The 21,204-nt window shown below is 42.5% G+C and overlaps 1 protein-coding gene and 1 long non-coding RNA gene across 2 annotated transcripts; one reads left to right on the top strand and one right to left on the bottom strand.

Moving 5' to 3' along the window:
- The first annotated feature begins 11,570 nt into the window (after nucleotides 1-11,570).
- LOC117896666 (casein kinase I) lies at nucleotides 11,571-13,031 on the top strand. Its single transcript, XM_034805113.1, has one exon. It carries the CDS (start codon nucleotides 11,656-11,658, stop codon nucleotides 12,883-12,885), a length of 1,230 nt encoding a protein of 409 aa, XP_034661004.1. The 5' UTR covers nucleotides 11,571-11,655; the 3' UTR covers nucleotides 12,886-13,031.
- A 1,523-nt stretch (nucleotides 13,032-14,554) lies between these two features.
- LOC117897435 lies at nucleotides 14,555-15,533 on the bottom strand. The gene is made up of 3 exons (XR_004649091.1): nucleotides 15,406-15,533; nucleotides 14,993-15,352; nucleotides 14,555-14,932 (listed from the first exon to the last, which is right to left on the bottom strand). It is a non-coding gene; the product is annotated as an uncharacterized LOC117897435 (long non-coding RNA).
- Nucleotides 15,534-21,204: the final 5,671 nt, after the last annotated feature.

The raw sequence follows: 21,204 nt of genomic DNA, 5'->3' as shown, positions 1-21,204 counted from the left end.
CTCTTTTTATTCTCAGTATTTGGGGGGAGGGGTGTGGGGAACCACCACGGGGTGCATGTAAATTACACGACAGCAGCTTTATAATTAGAAAAGTTTGGGCGCTTCTTCGAAACGAAATGAGATTGGTCGCTGATTAGCCAAAAATATGTTAATAGACAGAAGGGAAAGTTGGGCGGCCATGTTTTTGGCAGCTATCTAAAATTGGTTGATACTTAAAGAGGGAAGGAGGGCAACGTTTCCCTCCTAATTGTTTAGACATCTGCCAACAGCTTCATCTATCATCCGACCACTCAACGCCTTCGCATGGCAGGCGGTGGAAACTTAATAAATTTAATAACCGCAAAATATGCCGTGAGCGAAATGAGTGGGTAGACGGGGAGTGCCAAAAATGCCAGACAGCCATCAAATCGTTGGCCTATTTATAGCACCCCCCACATTTACAACATCTTCTACATTTCCTACAACAAGGAGCTCTCCTTTCGTTTACCCCCTCGCGCCAAAATTCCATGCGTCATCGAGACGACGCCCACACATAAGTAGGTGAGTATTGTTGGGATGCCAGGAGCAAGACGAGGCGGCTGATTTGATTTGATCTGATATGATTGAGGGGCGCCCCACCCCAGCTTTGTCCCGCCATGGGCGTGGCACCATCACCAGCATCAGCGCCCACACACCCATAAACAAAAGTGAGTCACCTTCTGGGACGGTGGGGTGTTGTCTTGTGTTTTTATTTTTTGGAGGCCATAAACCAGAAAGATTTGAGTCAAACTGTACGGATACTCTGACTCGGGCAATGATAGCTGGTTGAGCAGATTGGATGAGAGATAATCCATACAAGTGGGGATGAAGAAGGAAAACTTATCGTGAGCAATAGATAGCAAAAAACTAAAATTAAACACTGAAAAATAAATTGAAAATGCTCGTAAACATCAAAAGGTGAAGTTGATGGGAAGAAGGAAGCATTAAAAAATGTAGAAATTATGATTACTTCTGAAGAAAGAGTAGTACAAATATCAATCTACCAATTGTTGTTGCTAAGAGCGATAAGTGAATCTTTAAAAGGAACAAATAGCAGGGGAAAACAATTTATGATGTAAATAAATCGCAAAAGTGCTGGCTTTCTGTTAAGCAACCAGAAGGGTCTATAAATAAGGAGCACTTTTAAAGTTAACGTCCATACAAACAAAGACAACAGAATTTCGACTCAAAGTTCCATTACAGCAGCAAAAAACTAAGAGAAGACCTTGGAGCAAAGAAGTGTCTATCTCTGCGAATAAATCTACAATATGGCCCACATAAATCTGAGAGTAAGTTTGTTTCCCAAACACCCTTTAACAGAGTCTTAACGCAAGAACTTTGATTAGATTCTGGGTAAAGCAAAGTGAATTTAATTTGGAAAACAATACATTTGGGAGCGCATAAGGGGCATTCCGAATGGGTTTCCCTTTTGTTCAAGCGCTCGTTGCTCATACGCCCCGTGGCCCGGTTGATTGATACGCTCTCGGAAAACGTACGTAAACAAGTTTTTGAGGTTGATGTTGTCGAGACACAAAACCTGGCAATTGAACATTTTTCACTTTCTTTTTTCGTTTTCTTTCTGTTTTGGCAACACTCCAAAAAGAGTGTAAGGGTCTCTGCGCGACTTGGCCTTGGATACAAAGTCAGACAATTGTAGGGCCGTTATTGTGTTTCTGTATATTGTAATACTTCTATCTGCCCCCGGACTCGGTTTCAGTGCTGTCCACATTCGCATCCGCATCCTCCATCCCACATCCCACTCGGCGCTGTTACAGGAATGTTTATGCTGACAGGCTCACGCAGGCTGTTCCCCGACGGAGTTCGACTGCTGGTACGAGTGCCCGGGTCCAGGTCCGAGTTACAGACCCATTCCGCATCCGATTCCCACTCCCCTTCACGACCATTTCATGGCCTGTCTGACTTGCCTTCCGTTTTCTTCTTTGGCTTTTGTTTTATGCCCCACTTCCGCCTTGTCCTTTTCTCCTCTCACTCTTTTTGTCCCTCTCACTGCTCTGGCCATTGTTTTTTTATGCTACGTGCCACTAAAATTTTATTGGTTTATTTATTGTTTTTAGAGCAACTTTCCACAGTTGTGCTGCAGAGGGCTTTTGTCTTTTGTGTACAGTGCATTAAGCGCTCAACGCGGAGACAATCAATTAAAAGTTGTAGCCATTTTAATTAGCGGGCTCATGCTTGAATTCACCTGACAGTCCTTGAGCCACTTCAAAGAATAATTTCCTCTTCAAAAAAATACACTCAAGCATTGCGTGCCTTTTTTTGCATACAAATCAAAAAAGCTGTCAAAGGAGCAGCAGCAGCAGCAGCAGATCCCATATGCTTCTTGTGTATGCACATGGACAACTATTTTGGGGGGGATGGGGCGTTGCTGACATGTGCAGACAGGAGCAGCAAGGACGCCTATCCAGGAGAGACAGAAATACGGCATCCTGGTGGCATGCAAATGTGTGTGCGGTGTGTGTGCTTCCCCGGATAGACAGACGGAAATGAAATGTGTGACATTTGATGCCACCGAACTGTAGCTTTTGGGCGGATATTGATTTTGTTGTATGCACATTTTTCACACTTTGTGTGGCAGCAGGGAATGAGATGGGGCAACATTAACCTTCGTGTTGGCAGACAGCAAAGCAAGCAGGCTCCATGCGACACGAGTCTTATGTCAAATCAATGCTCAAAATGTTTGATATTACATAATATTGCATGTTGTGTGATAGGTAGAAGATGCTCTGCCATGTCTTAGCTCTTTTATACTCTTCCACCTCCCATCTCCCATCCCTTACATAATCTCTTAAAACTACCTTAAACAAAGCAATTTGCGCCATAATCCCTTGACATTAATTCAAATTATGATGGGAATAAACCAGAGCAGAGCAGAGCGTTTAATCAAAATGCTTAAGTGAATCTGTGGAGATGACGAAGTGAATCCGCTGAAATGACAACGAAGACAGAGTAAGCGCCAGAGCGCGATGACATGTACTCGCTTCGACTCCTTCCTTTATGTCATTTGCATTTTAAGCACACCTCTCTTTCGCCCTTTCTCTTTCTGTATCTTTCTCTCTAGCTTCGTCTCTGTGCGTAGTATTTCATACAAGCTAATTTTTTTACGATTATATGCGCTTAATAAACGCCAACGCCAACGCCATCGCCCGTGGAGTCGCAATGAGGGATATCACGGAGAGCAGGACCACGGAGCCTCCGGAAGCCTTGGGAGCAGCCATTCCGGGAAGCACGAGCACGTGCTGTGCCCACTGCTTAGTCAGGGGCAATATCTAAACCAGCGCAGCGGAAGCAATGGCAACGCCATCATCAGCACCAGCAGCAGCAGCAACAGCGCCGGAAGTTGCCTTCCACACACACACATACAGATACATAGGCATTTAGAGGGCTGTTGGATCCCTCACGGACCTAAGGATAGTGGCAACTCCTGCTGACTGGGTTTCTTGCTTTTGTGTGTGATTACACTGGTTAACAGTGGTTAACTTGGGCAGTGGAAGGAGGTACATTTCTATTTACATATTCCAGCGTCTAATAGAATATTTTGTATTCAGCAGAGATTGATTTTCTAATATTTAATATACACAGTAACACTCACAAAACTATTTATAAATCCAGTCTGTGCTTTGCAGAGTATAAGGTTATGGGCCAGTATTTGCGTAAGTCGGCAGGTTCGTGCAGCTGCAGAGCCTTGGCAACTTCTCCCCATTGGCAACTAGATGGTGCCCAGGCACAACGGAGGCTCCAGTCAAAACACTTAAGCACTGTCAATGTGTTTGGATTTCGTTGATTTCAGCTTGCACATATAATAAGAGACCCGCTTAGAGGGGAGGGTAACAAAACGTTTTACTCCCTTTTATGCATACATTTGTCCTTGGCTGCGAGAGAGGGTGTCCTTGCCGCGCGTGTCGCTGTAAGTGCGCGTTTTGAGTGTTCAGCAAATACGCGAGTGCTTGGCATGGCTTACCGCGATGGAGGTGTACCCCATGTACATCCACATCCACATCGACATCCACTTGCCGAACAGATAGACAGAGCAGACAGACAGGGAAAAGCAGAGTAGAGCCACCAGCCCCTTGATATACTCTCGGATTCATTTCGCTTCTTGGCTGTTTTGTTTAGCTTTCGGTTTAGCTTGACTCAGTCTGTGTCTGAGAGGAAGAGTAAGAGATCCAGAGAACTTAACACTCTTCAATCGACACTGTCCGAATGCGAATACGAATCCGAATCCGTCTCAGCTTCGACTCGAATCCAAGTGCAATGGCAAATGGATTCGCAACTGGTTTACTTTTCCCTTTCCTCCCCCCCCCGCTTTCCCTTATTGCCGTGAAAACTTTTCCAATATTTCAAGAGATTCCGCCCTTTATTTATTCCCCCCTGCAGCCCCTGCAGCACCTAAAAATGGCGAGGGCTACTGCAGCTTTATATAATTGAGTGGAAGGAAGCAGCTTTAACCGCACGAGTTAACCGTGAAGAGGCGTCTAAGTAGGGGAGGGAGAAGGAGGTAGTGGGGCATTAGGATTGTCCATGGTGCGGTTTTCTATGGCGGTGTGGATTTGGGCCACAATCCTTTCCTTTTTGCTTCCTTTCTCCTTACATCCCAAAAACTAGGCTATGGTTCTTATTTATTTTAAATATTCTCTATTGTGCTTGATGCCTGGCAGAAGGGAGATTGCACAGGCAGCTACTCAACTTTTGAGCTGAGTCTGGATAAGGAATGTGGGGAAAAACTTGAGTCCCGGCTTGTAATGAAATTACCGGATGAATGCGATTTGTATTTTCAAGTAGTATTTCGGGATTTTCCCTTAGCTGATTAAGTTTTTCCTTTGATATTACTTGAGCGTTTGCAAATATTTAGTTTCTAACCTAAATATGTATATAACATTTTCTTTCGATATATAAGTCAGATAAATTGCCTTCCCAATTGGCCAGTACATAAGAATAGTCATAGAAATAATGCGATTTATTCGTTGTCGTTTAGTCTCTAATAAAGCCACTCAATAATTACCCATTAAATAAAATTACAATTAATACCTATAATTATATATCGACCCTTCATTAACCCCTCAACAACTATTACAATGTAATTTATTCCAATTGTCACTAATTGATTCGGTAATTTGTTTATTGAAATTATCTACGAATACGATTGCCGATAGTCACGCCTGTCTCATTTATGTTAGTACAATGTCAGCCCCAGCCACTCCCCCTACATAATAGTAGGAGTACTCAAGATTATAGTACGTGTTGGCATAACCATAACAAAGGCCCTGAACAACACTTGCTGATCATAAAAATTGTTGAAGCCAAGCAATCTACAGATGGTCCACCCATGGGCCCGCAGGCACGGAACGTTGAAAGACGAGCAGCAGATGTGGATGTGAAAATCCAAATAAAAACCCCAATGCTCGACATGAACATGCACGGGGCGGGGTATGGGAGTCAGGAGGTAGAAATCAGACGAGAATTTCCACGTTGATGAGCCGGATTCATTTCAGTTGCGTGCCAAAGTCAACGAAAGGTGCGAATCGAGGGCGTTTTGTCTGTGGATGCGTCTCTCTGTGTGTGTTGCTGTGAGTGTGCGTGTGTGGGCGTGTCAGGGGCCACAGAGTGGAAGAAGTTCCCTAGCCAGGCCAGAGCAATACGAAACTTACAGTTGACCTGAAGGACATCATTAGCAAGGACTCTGGCAGCTGTCATTTTGCTCGGAAATTACGCATATCCTTTTGAGAAATTGTAGCGGAGAGCGGCATAATGAAGTCAAAGCTGAAGAACTGACAAACTACGACAAACACTTGAGAATTGTCCTCAACCGGAAAGGACAAACTTTCCGCCAACTAGCGGTAAAGTGTTGTGTTCTCCTTTCGAATGCCTTCAGATTAGCCACACGGAACGCCATGGCACGGCACGACCCATATCGGTTTGGCTCTAGAGCGGGCTTTGGGCTAATGTCATCAAATGACATGTCACTCAGTCTTAAGCCAAACCTAAAGGAAAGCCGATTGCCTACACACACACACACATACACACATATCCTTTTTGGCATACACCGATAAGGAAGGACGGAAGTATGGAAGCGGATCCTGGGCTGAAACAAGCTTATGCAAAATTAAATCATTAAAATGCAAGACAGATGAAATTTTCTTAAACTGTTTTGCGCACGAGTTGATGCCAAGTCACACATACCAATGCAAACAAACCCCACAAGACCAACACACCCACACACACACACAAACACACAGCAGAACATCCACAAACACCCCCACACACACACACAGATACTGGTACATGTTTTCCCTCAAAAGCATCTCCATCCACCACATGCTTGTGCCTAAGTAGATATTTCAACGGATTTTCACAGCAGCTGAGATAAAAAACAACATACAGAAAAAATATACAACACAAATTTTAAACGTTTTAGCAATGCAAAAGGAAGCGGAAGAGGATGTAGGGATGTAGGGTACTTTTACTGGTGCTGGTTAATGGTTAGGGGCATGTTTAGACGCGGTTGACATGAAAGTCAGCACGAAGGGCCAGAAACCAAAACCAGATACAAGACGCAGAGACAGCGCAAAGCAGCAGATACAAAATACAAGAATATAACATTCAGATGTACGACAGTGTGAAACATTAAAATTAAAGCTACCCAAAGACGCGACATGCTTTTTTTACGCTATACCCATAAGTGGGGATTGCGTAAGAATACGGACCGAATTAGAGAAAAGCATATGGGGCAGAAGAATCGAAATTAGCAAGGAATAACAAGCCATTCGAATTGAATTGAATTAAAGTAAATTATAGATCAATAAGACTAAAATACATTTATTAAAGTATTCTTCTTGTTATACACTTAACTTTAGAAATTCGATGACAAACACACAACATTGACTAAGTAATTAAACATACACCCAAAATTGAGATGCAACAAAATGGGACAGATTTAAATTCAATTAGAATTTAATCCCACAAAAGCAGCTGCTATAAATAATTGTCCAATCATTTCTAAAATAGTCCATCACATTTTCAATGACTTGTATTTAATTATTCATCAATTTAGATTGTTTTCATTTGAAATATTTAAATATCAATTACACTTGTGACCAATTTAAAGCTGAACATTATTCTATTAATATAGATATAAGAAAGAAATCTTCTCCTTCGATGGCACTTTTCTAAACGTTTACTTTTTGGCAGGCGTAGGAGTAAGTCTGTATGCCAAGCGTCTTTTGTTGTCTTTAGTCGGGATCTGAAGATGTGCTTAACGTAGAGCCCACGCCCCCACCAAAATGGAAAAGAACAAGTGTACGTACGTGTTCCAATGGAAAGCCAAGGACCCAGGAGCCACACAACCCAACGCCCCAACCAAAGGGCGGTTGAGAAATTAAATTCTAGTTACGCCTATAGAATTTAAAAATAGCAAACAATCGACGGGGTGAGCCTGGCGGATACCAGAATACTGGGATCCTTGGATGCGGTTGTTGAACGTGTTCAAATTGCCGAAACGCGTCGAAATTATGTTGATGTTGTATGTACGTGTCCCGAGGGCCGACAACAAATTGAATATGTATTTAAGCAATTGGCAAAGCATACCATAAAACGGGGAAAAGGGAGAGCAAATCATCCTACAGATATTTTTAACACAGTTTTGAGAGCATTTCATTCTTTAATCCATCATCTAGCATCTATGCGATTCGTTAAGAAACAAACTTTAACTTTTGGCATCTCATTGTTCCACCATTGTCAATGGCTTCCATTTTTTTTGCCTTTCTTTTCATTAATTTTAGATGCTATATGTATGTATATTTAGGGTCCACGACAAGGTACCCGTGAATTTCTTAACAATTCCTGTTCATCTTCTCTGTCACTTTTAATGAGTTTTTGTGCAAGACTTCTTACTTTTTTTTTAGCTTTTCTTTCTTTGCCCTCCTAAATTTGTTGGCAACAATGTCAGCGAAATTGTCACCGCTTCTGATAATCAGGCCAACCAGCCCCTAACAAGAGGGACTAGACCAGGAGGTGGGGAAGTGGGCGTGGCCATGACGCATTGTCAGCATGATTATAATTTCCATTAAGACAATTTTGTATGCGAGTCTTTGGGGAAGCCAGCACCAAGTCATATTGAACTAATTTGCATCCCAAGGCGAGGGAAACAGTAAAAACTCAAAAGTCAAGCCATTTTTTCGGAGTGAGTTTCTCGGTCTTTGTCGGAATCTCTTCAAAATCTGAGCAAAAACAGAAACCACAAAACAAACAGAAAAAGGCTTCAGAGAAAGTGGCTGGAAATTTGCATATGACTAAGTCAGACTTGACTTTTGTAAGTGAGTGTCTGCAGAAGATGGCTGCCATGGGAGAGTACGGATAAGTGCATACAATTGGTCCAGAAAAATCCTACAAACTGGCAGCAACAACGATTGTTTTCTTGCAGCGAATGATTGTATAATTTGAGTATATTTATTGTGTTTTTAAACTAAATAAAAAAATAGAGAAAGAAAATTAGAGAATAATTTTAAAGGAATCTACTGTTCGCCTAAAAAATCTCTTTACTACTTTCAAGGACCTTCTAAAATCTTCAAGCATGTTCCTAAACCAAACAGAAATCAAATATGGTATAACTTTTCTACACACATGTGCCATTTCTAAGAAATTCTAAGAAAGATGAACAACATTTGGTGGGATGCGAATTGAAAACAAATGCTACAACACCTCCAAAAAAGGAGGTTAAGAAATACCCTCATAAAGGGGTTATACAAGAGGGATAGAGAGAGAGAAGACTACAAAAAGGAGGTTAAGAGTAGGAGATGGATGGTGAGCCAGACAAAAGGCAAGACAGTTGTAACCTCAGCCAGATGACACTCAAGGCATCACATCACTCATACGCCATGTAAGCAGAACACTTCAGCTGGGACTGGGACAGGGACATACTGGTACAAAGCTGGAAACTGGGACTTCGACTGAAAACTGGCACTTCAGCGAGCACACTGGGACATCGGATGTGGTTTGGAAATTGTCCTGAAAGGGTGTATGTAAATGATTTAGCTGTCCAAAAACTTTTGTGGCGCCAACAACAACCGCACAAAGGAACGAGGAAACTATGAAATATGCGAAGCATGTGCAGACAATTTGGTCATAACCTTTGACAAGGCATCAAGAAACGGAGCAACCCAAGGTAGGGATAACTTCTGACAGGAAGTAAGTTTTCAATTGCCATAAAAAGGACACGGGACACGTGAAAAACGAGATGTTGATGAGGCCACCAAAGTGTGGCAAACAAAAACGATATAGTAAAGAAATCAAACAAAAGAATAAAGAGCGAGTGATAAACGAGCGACCAATGGAAATGGGAAATGGAAAGTGAAATGTGATAAATCAGTTAGCAGAGGGGACTGCCTCAGTTTTCCTCCCGTCTCCCACTTAACATGGCTAATCAGTCTGAGCTGCTGGCCAAACTTTTCCATCATACAAAAGTTTCAGAATGCTGGAGGCAGAAGAGGCAGGAGAGAGGCTGTGTAGGAGTTACTGGAAGTGGACGTATCAGGAGAGGGTATAGTGATGACGCTGCTTTTATTGCTGTTAGTTGTTGTGGCAGCATTTTAATTAAAATTAATGCGCCATAAGCTTTAAATTAATGCTGCCTTTTCCTGTCACCCGCTCGCCCCTCAGCTGCTGAGAGGAGCAGGCTGTATGCCAAAGCAACCATAAACGAAGCATTATTGCATGCGTGTGTTGTATCTGTGCGAAGCTATAACTACTAGACACACGCACCCACACACTGATGGAGGGAAAGCCATACATAGAGAAAGAGATAGAGAGAGAGATTCTATGTTAAGCCGGCTTTTGTTCGGCTCCTCCTGCTGCTTTTTCTGTTGTGCTCACACTCGCAACGCATAAATAAGAGCTCAGGGTACGGGCTGGATCCACTTCCGCTTCCGGTTGTCAGCCATGTCGCCACCATACCGCCGCAATACCACACCACCCAACCACCACGCCACGACTTGCCATGCAAATCGTCCAAGTAAACTCCACATTAAAATTGTCAAGGCGCCCATTCATTTTATTTTATTGCAGTTTATAAGCAGCAAAATATGTAGATGAGTATTAATTGTGAGGGTTTTCTGTGGCTCTTTCCCCTAACCCTAAAAACCATAGCTGATGGGGTTGCTTTTAAGGGTTTATTTTCGACGGATAGGGTGAGGGTTGAGACAACATAGTTACCAAATGAATTGGTTGGGATTTAAGGAAAGGATGGAAAATTAGGAAAATATTTTCGTGAATCTAATTGGGGGTTTTTAAAGAAGAAAAGGAAAGGGAAAAATAACATATTTAACTATGTATTTTGCGTACATTTATAACAAGCACTGTATCTTTGGGTATAATAAATATCCGAATTGCAAGTCCTTTATTTGGCTAATTTGTCCATGAAAATATTTATTTGCAGTTTATTTTTACAAATTTACCTAAAATGTGACTACATCAAAGCTATTTCCATAGTTTTCGCTTAAATAAAATGCCTCTTTTCAAATTATGAAACAATTTGTGGAATTTTTGTGGGAAAATCCCTGCAAAAATATGCACTTGCCTGGTGTCCTGTAATTACGAAATGTTCATAAACAGTTTGGTCATAAATCTAATAAACTTGAAAGCATTCGCGGAACTGCTGCATAGATAATGGAAATGGGCACAAAATGTGGCACAGCAGCAGGCAGATATCTTTTGCTCTATTTATGAGAAAATTATGTCGAGTGCAGATGAAACAGTAGTTGGCCCCCAACAATGGGAGGACCTTGCACCATGGCAGACTGAAATAAATTTAATTGAAAGTGCACATGGCAAATGGAATAAGTATTGCAGCGACAGGAGAGCAGAAAAGGAAGAGCAGGAGCAGAAGCCGGTCTAAGCATGCCAATTGAGTGGATGCCTCACCTGACAGGTAAATGATGCCAATGCTGCAGAAATGATGCCCATGCGGATCCCAGGCAGGTTGCATAATCAATTTACCAAATTAATCAATTTTAAAGTGCAGCCACCCCCTGCACACTAGCGCGCATAAGTGATGCCAACGTGGCATCTACCTTGCCTCGATTTGTTACCAAAAAGTTTGCCATCTCAGCTGCGACTAATTGGAAATTAAGTGTCAAACTGTATCATAAAGGGAGCAGAGCGTGTTGGGTAGCTGCCAAAAAATACCCTCGATTACGAGAACTAGGGGTCAGAACTTGCTGGCAAAACAATTTAAGAGCCAAAAAAAATCTTCCCTATGTCGCTCCACTACTCGCATATTGCAACTGAAGTTGAAGGCTTGACAGGTTGTGGCAGGGCCTTGTCGAGGGTACTTCTCCGATTGGGTTTACCGTGCTAATTTAATTTTTGTTTGCCCTCATGCGAAAATGTCATGGATTTTAATTAAATTTTTTTGTATAAACATTGATGCAAACTTAATTGCTTTGGAAACTATTATTTATGCTGAAACACCGAGCATCTAGCGTTTTCCTAGATATATACATCTAATATTCCGTCAGTTTGTTTCATTCAGTACACTACACATGGGGTATTGACAGCCACTAAAATATATTTTTTTACATACACATTTCTCTACTCGAATGATAGAGTAAACCACACTTTAGAGCCATGTCTGTGCTGGGAGCAGTATCGGGCGGTGACTCTACATATATGACTGCTGAGGGTCTATCGTTCAAGACAGAACCAAACTTCGTAGAGTCTTGGGACGCTACAAAACCCTTTGTTTTTGGGGAGTTACCAAAAGACACCAAAGGCTGCTGTAACGGATTTTGCCATACGAAAATTGAGACACCCCAAGAAGAATTCAAATTCAAACCAAATAAAATAGTTGTGGCCTGGAAGAAGCAGATCCAAGAGTTCGAAAAGAAAGAAAAAAAGCAGAATCGTTGCACACATGTGGCGTCTAAAGTGGACACAATGGACCCTTTGGAGTTCACAGTGACCGAAAAGTATCGTCTAATCGAACGTATCGGGAATGGCTCTTTTGGAGAGCTCTACCGAACCATAGACATCGGGAACGGCGAGGAGGTGGCAGCGAAGGTGGAGCTTGTCAAGGCGGCGCAACCGATGCTGGAGCGTGAGGCGAAGATATACAAAATTCTTTCGGGGGGTAAAGGAATCCCCCAAGTACGATACTACGGAATCGAGAGAGATGTAAATGTCCTGGTGCTGGATCTTCTGGGACCAACTCTGGAGGATCTGCTGAACTTTTGCATGCGCAGGTTCAGCCTCAACACAATCCTGGTGCTGGCCGAGCAGATGCTGGCCCGCCTGGAGTTCGTCCACCAGAAGTGCTTCGTCCATCGCGACATCAAGCCAGAAAACTTCCTGATGGGTCAGGGCGCACAGCGCAATGTGGTCTACCTTATTGATTTTGGCCTGGCCAAGAATTTCTACAATCCCTGCACAGCGAAGCACATTGAGTACAGGCAGAATCGGGAGCTGGTGGGCACACCGCGCTACGCCTCCGTCCGGGCACATTTCGCCGAGCAGGGGCGTCGCGACGATCTGGAGTCATTGGGCTATATTTTAATTTACTTTTGGCACGGTCGACTCCCCTGGCAGAGCATTCAGTCCAATTCCAGGACACAGAAGTTAGAGCAGATGGCCGAGATAAAGGCCAACATGCCGCTGGACAACCTATGCGCCGGCATGCCAGACGAGTTCTTGATGTACCTCCGGTACGTCCGCTGCCTTCACTTTGACGAGATGCCCGACTACATGTATCTGCGGCAGATGTTCCGAAATCTTTTTTGCCGTCGGAGGTGGACCAACGACTTCTTCTTCGACTGGGTGGACAAACAGCTCGGTCCAGCACCAACGCGACTGCGTGGCTAAAAGGGATAAACAGCAGATCATGAAGAAGAACCTCAATTGCTGCTCTTGCAGCTACCACAAGTGCAGGCGTCGCATGGATCACCAGAGAGGACAGCAATAAGGAAGAAAATGATCTCATTTTCCGCTTTCCTGTTTTTATTGTTAATTAACTGGCAAGGAACGTAAATATAAATTTCGCGAGACCCAACAATTCATCGATTCTAGGGGGGTTCCTTTGTTCGTCAAATCAATGGTTCGCATAATTGGCCATCCATGCCAGGACCCACACAAAAGGAGTAACTTCTCTGGGGCATCAAACAATGGAATAAACTTTTGACTTGGAATGTGTATGGAACATGAGGATACCCTGGCCACCAAATGGTTAGATTTCTTTATAGACAGTAGGGAAAGATCCCAATGAATCATTATCAAAAATGGGATTGACAGTAAATTGAATGATAATCTGCTGATAAATTCCCTTATAATTCTAAAGACTGACTGCACCACTACCACCATTGATTGACATTCCAGAGCATATGCCTCCTTGAGACATGTGTGTAAGAAAGTTTACTGGCAAACTATGCACACACAAACACACCCGGGCAGACAGTTCATATGAGCAGGAAAGGATGTTAATAAAAGGGTTAATTATAAGGCAAGCCAGGATACGCTACGAGAGTATGACATGAGTCGAGGATAAGGGAGATTCCCCTTGAGCTGCTTGAAAGGAAATAAGGTCAGAAGCAGCCCCAGAGCCACAGGCAAAGTAGTTTGCTTAGTCGCGCTGCAATAATGTGGACACACACACATGTATGTCTACAGAGGGTAATACATACATATATGTACATATATATATATATATGTATATACCGGCAAATATGTGCACCCACACAGCTGTAGAATTAACTATTTGTTGGCCCAAAGGCGATTCTTGCCCAAAGGCTCTGTCTGTGGCTCCCGCTCTGGCCTGCGATGATGATGATGATGGCGATGTTGGGGGTGGAGCAGTGGATGTTGTAGTGTGGGGAGTGTGAGTGTGCATAAATCTATAAATAACTCGGTTTCTCTTACTTTGCGCAGACCTAGACGCTGCCACGCCCATTTGGCAGCCTCTGTGCCTCTGACTAAGAAGCGACTTGGGAGTCACACACTCTCACCCACAAACACACACACATGCCGGTCTCCTGAGAACTTCAATGCATGCCTAATGGTACACTCATCCTTAAACGCGAACACGCACACACAAAAACCACCCAACACACATACACTCTCACAGCATAAAACTCACACATACATATATACACTCTCATATAGGCACATAATGCGCTGAAGCGTAAAAATATTTGCGGGCTTTTGGCTGTATTTATACCCTCTGAATATGTGGGTATAACGATTCACCACAAAAGAGCAGCCCTAAAAATCAGAAACTCAAAGTAACTCAAAGTGGATTTAAGTGACAATTAATTCCAAGGAACCTTGGACCGATCGTCTCGAAACTAGACAAATCTACAGAACGCTGAATAGACTGAGCCTCAGCCTGAAATATAACTCTCACAATAGTATATTGCATTGACAACAACGATGAACATTTAAGTGTATCTAAAGCATCGACGTCCCTAATTTGATTCTTCTTGGTTCTCTTTTTGGTTTCCCGCATTTCAAATTAAGTTTTGGTTTTTTTCTTGTTCGCCATTGGGGCAAAATTGCTACAAATCTGTGTTTTATTTATAAGTTGCCACTGACCGAATGAGCGGACACATTATGGATACCCCCTGGCAAGGACTGGGAATGGGGTCCCCAGTGATGGCTCCTCAATGAACTTCGGTGACATTCAAATTGGGCAGTTAACGAAAATTGTGCAATTTGAGGGTCAATAACGACTGGCGATGTGATGCGATGCGTTTCGATGCGAGTGTGGGCTTTGACTGAGTGGCCAAAGTATATCTTTGTGAATGGGTGGGGATCCAATGGGATTATTACATATTACAAAGGGTAATAATAGTATGGGTAGGCAGCTGTTTTCTTTTCTGAACTGAATTTTGTGTAAGGCAAGGAGTGACTGGAGCGACTGCAAGGAAAAACACTGAATAAACTAGCAGAACAACTAAAGAATAACTTTTCACATTACAGCAGGTGAAGCACATCGTGTGGAACATCCTGATGAGTATGAGCTATCTATCCAAAATCGTACCATCGCTGTAAGCTCGATGTTCCTGTTCATGTTCATGTTCATTCCATGTTCTCCAAAACCAAGTCCAAAACTACTCCATTAGATGTCTGAGGCCAAGGTGCGACATAGAAAAGGGAACCACAACGTTGATAAAATCCTAGCCTTGCCCCATCCTCCATGTGGTTTATAATATAGTCTCGCATTGAGCTATTTTGCCCATCATTGTTGTCAAGCTCCATCTCTTTTATGATTGTTTCGCAGCTAATGGGGCCAGTCAATTTCAGCATTTCGAAGAGTAAACTTCCCAATTGATTTCTCCTATTAGAATTTTAGAGAATTTATTGAATTACCATCAAAAGGCTAATACTAACAAAGCCATTCTCCTAGAATTTGGTTAAATATTAAACTTGAAAATTATATTTGATTATTAAATTCACAGTGTGTGATATTCACTAGAAGAAACAACTTTTGGAACTGATTTAAACTATGCTCTCTAGAATATTGTTCAAGAATTGAATTTCCACTGCCTGCTTTGATGTCTCATTCAATAAATTTACACTTATTCTAAGGTGTTTTCAACCCATTTAATTGCACAAATAAAATGTTGGCCATTAATTATAATTTACTCAACAGCTATACCATAGTATTGTAGCATTAGAGCGTGGAAAATGTTTGTGCCCTTTGGCCAAAAACAGATTGGAGCGTAACCCAATTAAATTCCAAAATCCAGGTGAGGAGAATTAATATTGTGTGGCCAGCATTTAAGATTATTCCGACATTATGCAAGCCGAAAATGTTTAATCGCTGTCCTTTTATTGCTGGCAATTAATTATACACTCCAATCGACTGTTAATTACGGGAAGGACAGAGCCTACAATATTGTGAAGGAAATTACTCTTGTGGGGATACTTCCACTAAAAAAAGGGTGCTGTAAAGAGGGAAAGAAGCTTTGTGGATGTCCAATAAATTAAAATGGAATATTTTAAAGCCTCTTTGCTCCGATAATAATCAATGAGTCTCATGCACATATTTCTACAAAAAAAAAACCAATTGCCTTCAGTGCCAGAACTCTGTCTTCTCTGTCATACATTAAATAATTGAAAAAGTGTTAAAAAATGCACAGTGAATTATGCTGAAAGGAGACCCTATACAGGGGACACTTGTTTATGGGTACATAATGTCGGGGACTGGCAGATAAACCCGTGTTGGGACCCGGGTTGGGCCTCACCATATAAATGAAGTCATAAATTTGCCTTCACTCACAGGCGGGCACACAAATACACAAATCACTAAGCAACACACACCAGCACACCAGTACACTTAACACTCATACACCAGCACACCAGCACACACTCAACACACACAGATACAGAAATGGCAGCGTACATACAGTTGGCAAATTCCATTGCATAACTTTGAACGACTTTGTGGCCATGTTTCTTGGTTGTTGCTGTTTCTGCCGTTTCTGTTTCTGCTGTTTGTTGTAATGAATGGTCAGCAGCACCAGCAGCTGTTGCTGTTGCAAATCAGTCAACATGGCAAATGATTACCATGGCCAGGACTCAGGGCGCTTAGCGAGAGACTGAGACTGGGAGAGGCAGAGAGAGAGTAATCTCCACGCTGTCGATAAGCAGACACTGCACTGCCGCTAGGGCCGCGGCACATGTGGCGTATGATTAATGCGTCTGCACTGAGCTTAATGTCCTTAAATGCGCATAAATGATTGCAATTGCCCTTTTGGCTTTGTGTCGTGGCTGCTCTGTATTCTGTGTTCTGTGTTGTCGCACACATCTCAATTCCATCCCCATCCCATCAGCGGTCTGTCGTCTGCCGTTAATGCAACGGAAATCGCATCACGGGCGGCGGATTCATGTGAGGCCCTGCCCCTGGTGTGTCGGTCGGTTGGTCCATTCATTTGATTAAGTACAAGCGACTCCCAAAGGCTGCACGCCCAACAAATGCATTACACTTGTTACTGCTTTGGGGAACGGATAGCAGCTTTCGCTTGCACAAAGAAAATCAAGATTTGTGTGTGGTGTTTGTGTGTGAATCAGAACTAATGTTGACTGCAGTTGATGAAGACACAATGGGTCTTACGTCTTTGTAATGCCAGGGGCAGATATTTGGAGTTTCATCAGATGAAGAAGGGGAACGGTAGTGATTCTTAGAGGTCTATAACAAAAGCCTTATAACAACCCTCGATTATTCTTGCCCATCTAAATACTGAATGCTTGGGGTTTAATTTAAATATAACCCGCATGCAATTTACTAGCCCACTTAATCAAGACCACAATTAAGAGAACAATTTTCTTGGCCACGTTTACTTCGTTACTTCCTCAGCTGAATTCAATATGTTGGGCACACAACGATTTTGGCCTGGCTGTGGCTGTGTGCTTAACTTATTAGCTAATTAGTCAAATATTTGCTGGTTAATCACATCAGTTAATATTCACTGCTACGAGTAAATCATCATAAGACCACCCACGATATCAAGTGGCTTGGCTTGAATACACAAACGGCATTCCCTTTGATTCGTTGAAGCGTCTTTGATTGATGCGCTAATTGAACATTTAGTCGCAAAGGCAGGGGCAAATATTGATTTTATTGACACATCCATCGGGCCGCAAGCCACTCGTAAAAGCAACAAATACAACAACAATACAGCAACAACATTTCACAAAAGTTTTGTGTAAAGTTTTTCCTGGTTGGTGTTGTTGTTGTTAAGCTTGTTTCATTTTATTTATTTATTTTCTTTCTAGCAGCCCCGCAGCCGCAGCCGCAGCAGTTTTTCTCTTTGACAGGGGAAAAGAGATAGAATGTCGCGTGCTGGCGACGGGCAAAGGGGGGAATGGCTTAGCTCTCCTCAAATTGCCTCAATATGTGCCTGTGTGTGTGCCTGTGTGTGTGCCTGTGTATGGGCCAGTGTATGTGTGCTAGCCAAAGCGCTTGGCCATTAAACCAATTTTCAGGCAAACAAAAACTGCGGCAAAGGGAGCGAAAAGAACGAGCTGGAAACAAAATGCCAAAAGCAAAGAACGAGAAGTTTTTGTTATAGCCGAATGAAAGGGGTAACAAGGAGATGATGGACTTTTTGTTTCCTTTGTAACATCCTACTTGGAATTGGATATTAGATTAGCTATTTGCTGATTAGCTTAATTATTTATTTGTCTAGAACCCACCCTTAAAAGTGAGGCTAAAACTTTCGAAAGCGAGTAAAAGATAAGGAAATGCTTTACGCCCAAGGTTTATCTGGACACTCAGTCTTGGCTCTTTATCTTTAAGCTGGGATAAATCTTCTAGAGCAATCCCATGTCCCTGAAATACCCTATTTTTTGACAAACACATTCGCCAACGGCCATTTTAACATTTAACAAAAATGGCTCCTGGCCCCTGCTTTTTGTTTCCCAGTTGGGGAGAACTGCTGCCTTTTCTTTTCCTATGCCAGGGAATGACCCTTTTTAATTGGCCAAAACATTTAAAGAGTTTCACTCCATTTTTGCCTATGTGAAGGCAAAGAAAAAGAATGAGACGCATTGCTAAAATTAGTTTAGATCTTTGGGGGTTGAGTAATGGAAGGGCAGGTGTTGGATTTTGGGACAAAGGATGGGTGACATTGAATTGAAACCCTAAGCTGCATTTGGGCCTTTGTCCGGTTAATTGCCTTTGATTGTCGGACCGTGGCCCGATATCGTTCGCAATTAATTCTCCTTCGATATTCATTTCGGATATCCTATTTCCTTTTTATGGCATTTCTTAATTGGGAACTTTGAAAGTTTAGCTAGAGAAGGCAGGCAGGCTGCTTGGGACAGCTGCTGCAGGTTCCCCCAAAATAGTTGCATTATTAATGGAAATAGCTGGGAACGTGCCAGAAGGAAAACACGGACTCGGACCGAACCTCCTGTCGACCAGGTTAATGACTGAGCTGGCCAAAGTCTTGTGTCCTAAACTGACGTGGCTCTAATTGGATATGCGCGTTGAATATGTCTTTAATTGTGTGCCAGTAAATGCCAGAAGGAAACACTGTCTCGGACAGGTGTTTCCAGTTGGCATAATCCCATAGCCCCATAATCTCCTTAACGAGCTTTGGCTTCGGCTCAATTGCATTGGCCTACAGTGTTATACAATTGAAAGCTGCTAAGAGGCTTTTGATTTGTGAGTACCCTCAGAGCCTTTAGACTCGTTACTCCACTTGCATAGGAAGCATGGAATTTGATATTGATATCACAGACCTTTCAATTCATTTAATGCATTTTCTTTATGCCTTTCCAATGGCTGTCCATTAACAAATTTACTCGCTAGCTAAATCCACATGCAACAGAAAGACGATGATGATGATGCATTTCCTGCCTCGAAAATTGCTTACCTATCTCGGAATTAATAACTTTAAAAGCTCCACCTGACCTGGTCTTTTGGCAAACAAACTTGCGACAGTATAATTTCAAATGCAAATACAAACACAGAGGAAGAGAGGGCTGGGTAAAGGATATATACGTACTGTCGACTGTCGAGTCAGCCATTTTGCATGTCTATTTCAATTTTCAAACTGCTGCACAATAAGCGAGACAAAGAGCCCTGACAAAAACTGTAATTTACGAGACAACTACAATTACAGAAACAAACACGCACCAGACGGGCAGGGAGACGGGGACTGGAGACTGGAGACTGCAGGGGACAGACGCTTTTAATGGGGCCTCAAAGGATGTCGGAGCGGGCGAATCATTGCATGGGAAAGGGACATGAGGATGGGGCTAAAGATGACTTCATTGAGAAATTCATTTAATGCCAGGCACGGTGCCTGGGTCTAGGACGGACACACACAAGAAGCACGTACGCACGCACGCTATTGCTGAACGAGAAAGACCAATAGAGATGAGTAAAACGAATTGGAAATACCCAATGCCAAATATATTTCGATAGTGATTGAAATTAAATGGGGAGTGTTTGAAAAATAAAAAAGCAATTCAAACCAGTCTGCATTACAGATTAGTAATATTTTTATGACTAACAGCTGCAGCTAAACAAATACACCTCACAGATACAGGGTACCAAAACGGGCACATTTGAAAGAGCGAAGCCCATGCCATGCACTGCATCCCGAGGTAAAAACTTCGAGTAACATCGGAGACCAAGTGTGGACTTCCTGACACAACTCTTTGTCTTTCGGCCGGCTAAATGGAAACTTTTTCCCTTGGGCCCCTCAAATGTTATTGCACTTGCAGTCGTGTGTTCGCTGTCTGTGTCCCTGTCTGGGGCTGGTGTTTAAAATGTTTATCAAAAAGGCAAACTCCTGAGCGAGTTTTTATTATTTTCCATTCTTTTCAATGCGATTTAATCCAAGAGTGTATCCCGAGGAAAACAACTTTTGCCCAGCAAGTGCATAAAACGAAACATTCGTTCGGCAAACCAGAAGTTTCTAGTTCTGTTGGAAAAGTTTATTCTTTCTAGGAAACTTTTGCGATGTCCTGCAGCGACGACATGCGTCGCCCAGTAAGAACTTTGCGAAGAAAATGTGGAAATGCAGTCGGGAAAATGGGGACTAGGAGTGGAGTAGGTGTAGCCCCAAGCAATTATACATTTAGTGCCATAATGGGATTAAAGTAGAATGAGGAATTACAAAGTATAATTTAATTGGATTCACAATATTACAAATATCATTGGCTCAGAACTGCAATGTCTCCTTCTCAATCTCGCTCTCGGCATTCCCGAGTACTTTCGCATTCATCTCTTGTTCATCACGTACTCGCCATTCCCATTTCTCTTCAATCAAATGGAAATTCATGGCACTCGCGTATGATTCACAAGTCATTTGAGCTAATGAGTCTTGGACAAGAGTGACACTCTCTTGTTGTGCCACATGATTGGAATATGATTACCCTTCAAATCCTTCTCCTCAAGGAACCGCTTGAACATGGCTCTGAACAGGGTTGAATTCAACTCATCAAGACAAAGATAATTTCCTCTCACAAATAGGTTGGAATTTTCCCCAAACAGAAAGCAATTATGAGTTCCACAAACAATTTCAGCCGGAATTGGAATTGGAATTGAAGGCTAAACTGATTTCCAAAATGTGGCCAAAATCCTTCTGTCAATTCTACTTGGGATTTTTGAAAAGTTTTTTCTGCTTGAAATTGAAATTCCAGCTGCAGTCATTAGAATTTCTCATGATTTCT

Source organism: Drosophila subobscura, chromosome O (assembly GCF_008121235.1).
Source record: "Drosophila subobscura isolate 14011-0131.10 chromosome O, UCBerk_Dsub_1.0, whole genome shotgun sequence".
Lineage (NCBI taxonomy): Eukaryota > Metazoa > Arthropoda > Insecta > Diptera > Drosophilidae > Drosophila > Drosophila subobscura.
The sequence above is the reverse complement of the archived record's forward strand: the minus strand, read 5'-3'. Positions and strand labels throughout refer to the sequence as shown.

Bases quoted from the DNA above. Each gene is read 5' to 3' on its own strand.
- LOC117896666 (XM_034805113.1), top strand. From the start codon at position 11,656: ATGTCTGTGCTGGGAGCAGTATCGGGCGGTGACTCTACATATATGACT.